The sequence below is a fragment of the Phaethon aethereus genome, assembly GCF_964289735.1.
Source record: "Phaethon aethereus genome assembly, chromosome: 20".
NCBI classification, from domain to species: domain Eukaryota; kingdom Metazoa; phylum Chordata; class Aves; order Phaethontiformes; family Phaethontidae; genus Phaethon; species Phaethon aethereus.
In genome coordinates this window covers 10,893,628-10,899,032 of record NC_138596.1, presented here as the reverse complement: position 1 = coordinate 10,899,032, position 5,405 = coordinate 10,893,628, and the positions used below count along the sequence as shown (strand labels likewise).

The window sequence follows — 5,405 nt, the reverse complement described above, 5'->3', positions numbered from 1 at the left end:
CCTCTCGCCCGTCAGGGGCGGGGAGCAGCGGCGGGGAGCGCTCGCACGCGCCTGACAAGCGCCGCGGGCCAGGGCGGCCCGAAGGCAGACGAGACCCCGCCGGCAGCGCGAGCCCCACCTACCGCGGCCGCCGCCGCCGCCGCCTGCCGGTGCCGGGCCTGGGCCGCCGCTGCCGCCCACCACGTGACCGGGCAGAGGGGGCGGGCGCCCCGCCAGGCGCTTCCGGGTGCGGGGCGGAGGGCGCGCGAGCGCTTCCGGCGGCCGAACAATGCGGTTCCGAGTCGCCGTCCTGGGCTGCGGCGGCGGCGGCTGTAGGTCCCGGCGGGCTGGCGGGGCGCGGGCGGCGGCCCTGGAGCGGGGTCCGGAACGGGCCGCGGCTCCCGCCCCCGCCGCCGCCGTCTCCGCCGTCGCCGCCGCGGGCCGGGTTCGGCGGGCGGCCCGGCCCGGCCAGGGGCGCGGCGGGGCGCGGGGCCGCCCGGTGGGCGCGGCTGGTGGCCGGGCCCGGCCCGGCGGTGGGGCGGCGCGACCCCAGGCCCGGGCGGCGGCTCACGGCGGCTCTCCTCCCCTCTCTAGGTCCGTAGCCGGAGGCCGCGGCGTGCGCTGCGGTAGGAGCGGCCGCGGGTGCCAGCGGGGGGACGCGGCCCGTCGCTACAGGTACCTGCCCGCTCCCACGGGGCCGGGCGGCGGGGCCGGGGAGCGGGGAGGCGGGGCAGGGCCGGGCCCAGACAGCGGTCTCACCGCTTTTGCGAAGCACTTCGCGTTTGGGCATTGTCTGGAAAAGCTGCGCAGGCTGTTGGCTAAGCTGTCCCGGAACAGGATCTTCCCGGTTATCGGTGTTCAGGAGCCGGTGGCCGCTTGCGGTCGGTACAAGCCGAAGAAGCACCCGCTTCAAGAGCGGCGGCGCTGCGCGGAGAGCCTGCCCTCCCCTCGGCTAACCAGCAGTTAGGCTTGGTCTGCCACCCTCCCGAGAAGGGGGGTTTGGGGTTCGCTTGATGGCTTTTTTTGTTGTTGTTCTGAGGGTTAGTAGGAGTGGTAACCGAATGTGTGTCAAGGCAAGTCAGTTCTTTTCTGTTTCTAGTTTCTCGTGATGTGACTCTCGTAATTTGCCTGAGGAACGCTGAGGAGAAGGGGTTGGAATAGTTGTGCTGTGTCAGCAGCATAATACGGCATTACCTTGGCATGGGCATTTTAACTCCATTTACACGGTAGTATCCCAGTGTGGAAGAAACGGGTTCGCAAGTAGACTTCATTCATCGCTTTCAAGAGGAAAACACAAAAAGAAACAGTTTGATACTGCCTGAAATTCACTGAAGATACTTCATGATGATCTGTTTCTACCATTTATATTTGCCAGAGGCTATTACCTCATAAAATTAAACTTTTGCCCTAGAAATCGGGATGAGTCAGGCAGCACTGAAGACAGGATGACAAAGAGACTAGCAGCTCTACTTTCTGTAGATTCAGCAGAACTGGTTGTACTGCAGAATGATGCTACCCCTGTTTCCAAACTTTCCATAGTCTTCCGTTTCTGAAGGCTTCTGAAATCCTTTTGTAATTTTCACATGCCATACACTGAAGATATGCTTGATGGGCTCAAGTAGTGAGGTCACATCTCTGAATGATGTCTGATCAGCAAATTGAAGCAACCCTGATTATCAACAGATACTTCTAAAAATGTTCCTCTCTGAACCCTTGTCTTGTGTGTTCATTCATTTGCACTAGGCATGACTCCATTTCCTGTTGTGTATGCCGAGCTGATATTTCATACTCCAAGACAGCAGTATGTGCTTTTATCTATAAACTTCAAAGCTTCCTTTCAAGCTTTATGTGGTGTTTGTAATAGTTGTGAGGTGTAAGTTTTGCTTTGTTTTGTTATTTCATCTCACCAAATCTTGCATCATTTAGCCTCCTGTGATTTCTTCATTTCCTGCAATCCCAGTTCTCTGGAAGGATTGCATGAACAGTGTTTCACTGAGAATCAGTGTAGTCTTATAAATTCTTAAAAGAACCGTTGAAAGACAAAAGATTGGTACTTGCTTTATGGAGGACCCACTGTTCTTAATTACAAACAAGAACAGACTTCCTAGAGGAGTGATCTTCCAAAGAAGAATACAAGAAACAAGACTTCCTACATTCCCCAGGTATTCAAAACAGGGAGCTTAGAAGGCATGACTTATATAATGAGGGGCCATACGGAAGATCTTTTTCTGTGATCTTCTTAAAAAAAAAAAAAAGACACACAGCAAACCAACCCCCACAAAAAACCCTTAAAAGACAATCTAAAATGATGCATTAAACCCAGTGCTGCAGATATCGCAAAGCTTGTGTAGTCCTTCTTGCTAAAAGACTGGCTTGTCAAAATTACAGTTACTGCCAATGAGACCTGTCCTATATCAATATTCCTGCAAATTGTGCAGTATCCTAGAGGAACTGTAACTCTTATGAGCAGTACATGATAGATGCTGAAGGTTAAGAGGAAGTGCCAGGTTCAGTCTCACTTTGAATTGATTTCTTATGAAAGCTATTTAGGCATTAAAGGAAATCAAGAACCAAAAGTTAAAGGAATGTCACTGTTATTTGGTAAAGACAAAATCTCTGAGGAGTTTTAATGTAGAAGCAAAGCTTAACAAGAGCTAAGGCTGCTAAAAATACTTCATGGTTTCCCTTTAAATTCCAGACAACTAGTGTGGAAAACATCTTAACTCTTTAGGATACTGCTTCAGGAGAACTTCTGTCATACCACCTCTACTTAATATTCAAGCTGCATTAAATTAAAAAAATGTAAAAGATATTGTAAGGTGAGGTGTAAATTGATATTTTTTTTAAACTTTTAATAGACATTAGTATTTACCTAGGATAAAGCATGACATCTGATTAAACACACACTTTATATTATTACTTTAGAGCCTCCTAACTTGCATTTTAGAAAACAAAAAAGTTCTCACTTGTTTTTTTTTCCTTGCTGCTTTTCCTTAGGTGTGCCAAAATGTCAGAAAGATCAGATATTCTTCATTTCAAGTTTGACAATTATGGGGATTCGATGTTACAGAAAATGAACAAACTGCGGGAAGAAAACAAGTTTTGTGATGTCGTGGTCCATATAGATGATGTTGAAGTTCATGGACATAAAATTGTATTTGCTGCTGGCTCTCCCTTTTTAAGAGATCAGTTCTTACTAAATGACTCAAGAGATGTAAAAATCTCTATACTGCAGAGTTCGGAAGTGGGGAGGCAGCTGCTTCTGTCCTGTTACAGTGGCATTCTGGAGTTTCCTGAAATGGAACTGGTAAACTACTTGACTGCCGCAAGCTTTCTGCAGATGAGCCACATTGTTGAGCGATGTACACAGGCCCTCTGGAAGTTTATAAAACCGAAGCAGCCATTGGAGAGCAAGGAATGCGAACAGCAAAGTGACTCCTCTGAGCTGAAGGAACATCAAGGAGATGACGATTCTCTGCAGCAAGATTCACCTTGTATCCAACCTTCAGAAGACAGTATGGACATGGAGGATAGCGATATTCAGATCATCAAGGTGGAGTCCATTGGGGAGGTAACAGAAGTTAGGAATAAGAAGGATCAGAACCAGTTTATTTCTTCTGAACAAACTGCACTGCATTCCTCAGAGCCTCAACACTTTCTTATCAACTCCACTGTTGAAAACAGAGGAAGTGAAATAGAGCAAAACCACCTCCACAACTATGCCCTTTCATATGCTGGCAGTGATAACATCATTCTGGCCTCTAAAGATATGTTTGGGCCCAACAACCGAGGTATAGACAAAGGCCTCCAGTGGCACCATCAGTGTCCAAAGTGCACAAGAGTATTTCGGCATCTGGAAAACTATGCTAATCACTTAAAGATGCATAAACTATTTATGTGTCTACTCTGTGGCAAGACGTTCACTCAGAAAGGCAATCTCCACCGGCACATGAGAGTGCACGCAGGCATCAAACCGTTCCAATGTAAGATCTGTGGGAAAACATTCTCTCAGAAATGTTCCTTACAGGACCATCTCAACCTGCACAGTGGGGACAAGCCCCATAAGTGTAACTACTGTGACATGGTTTTTGCGCATAAACCCGTTCTGAGGAAACATCTTAAACAGCTACACGGTAAAAATAGCTTTGACAATGCCAATGAAAGAAACGTTCAAGACATAACAGTGGACTTCGATTCATTCACATGTAGCACTGCTACAGACAGTAAGGTCTGTCAGCAAGCTGATGCAAGCCAGGTACTGGATGCAGGGAAGCTGCCTCAGGCTGTGCTCAGTTTAAGAAATGATAGTACCTGCGTCAATTAAGCAATTAAAAACAGCCCTTTGTAGGGATGATGACTTGAGAGGAGCAAGAAGTTGGTTTGGGCTCTTACCTAAACTAATGGTATGCCCTGAAAGGCTACGGATGGATGGATGGATGGATGGCGGGTTGGATTGCAAAACCTGGCAGGTCTTCGGCCATCGTTCTTAGTCTTACTTGATATTTTCTGTGAATAGCAATCTTCCTTCAGGTTTCTGTCTGTGTCTCTACTGTGGATTATGGGGTTAATTGTTTCATTTCTCTCTGATTAGGAGACTCAAGACTAACACCTTTTGAAAGACTGTTGCTGTGGGCTGCAAGTAAACCATCTGCTGTACAGTTAGAGGCCTCTCTGTGTCTGGGCAGATGGAGGAAAGAGCAAAGAGGACAAGTCTGTGAGATAACCCGATTTTTTTTTTTTTTTTTTTAAGCACTGGATAACTGAAAGCACTCCACATAGTTTAAATTTAAACTTACCTCTTAAAATGATCTTTCTCTGATCTTACCCTAGACTCTTACAATTGAAATGAAGTATTTTTGTGTCACTTTTTGCCCTTTCTAAACTATTTCAAGAAACTTCTGCTGCCAATCAACGCTATCATAAAAGCTCTCAGGGTTTTTAACTTCAACATGCATTATGAAAAGATAAAACCCTAAGTGATTTGGCAGGGTTAGCTGATCATTGCATACAACTGTTCAAAATTAGAATAAATTGCAGCTCTGGAATGTGAGAGGCCAGTGCCTGGAGTACAAGTATGACCTACTTCTTACGCTGTCATACCTAGGATTTTTAAAGGGCACTTACCAATGTGTGTACTGAGACAAGTGGAACACTTCAGAACTAAAAATTATCATCCATCTTCAAAAAATTTTGCATCACATCAGCCACAACGGTTGTTGGTTTTAGAGCAAAGCTGGAGTGGAGAAATACTGCTTTTTGACACTGTGAAAAGAATCTGTTTTAAAAGCTGCGATGTATAACAACTCCATGCTTTGCTTTTTTTTTTTTTCTCCTTAGTTCTTGTATCTCTCTCCTTGATATCTAATAAGGGCCACATGTCACTTAACTTGAAAAAAGAAACAAAAATACCTGCCATAAGAACATGA

The 5,405-nt window shown here is 46.7% G+C and overlaps 1 protein-coding gene across 1 annotated transcript; it reads left to right on the top strand.

Annotated features, from left to right (window-relative positions):
- On the top strand, positions 1-5,405 carry ZBTB26 (zinc finger and BTB domain containing 26). Its single transcript, XM_082009171.1, has 2 exons — positions 1-654; positions 2,977-5,405. The coding sequence occupies exons 1-2, from the start codon at positions 269-271 to the stop codon at positions 4,301-4,303; spliced, it is 1,713 nt and encodes a 570-aa protein (XP_081865297.1). The 5' UTR covers positions 1-268; the 3' UTR covers positions 4,304-5,405.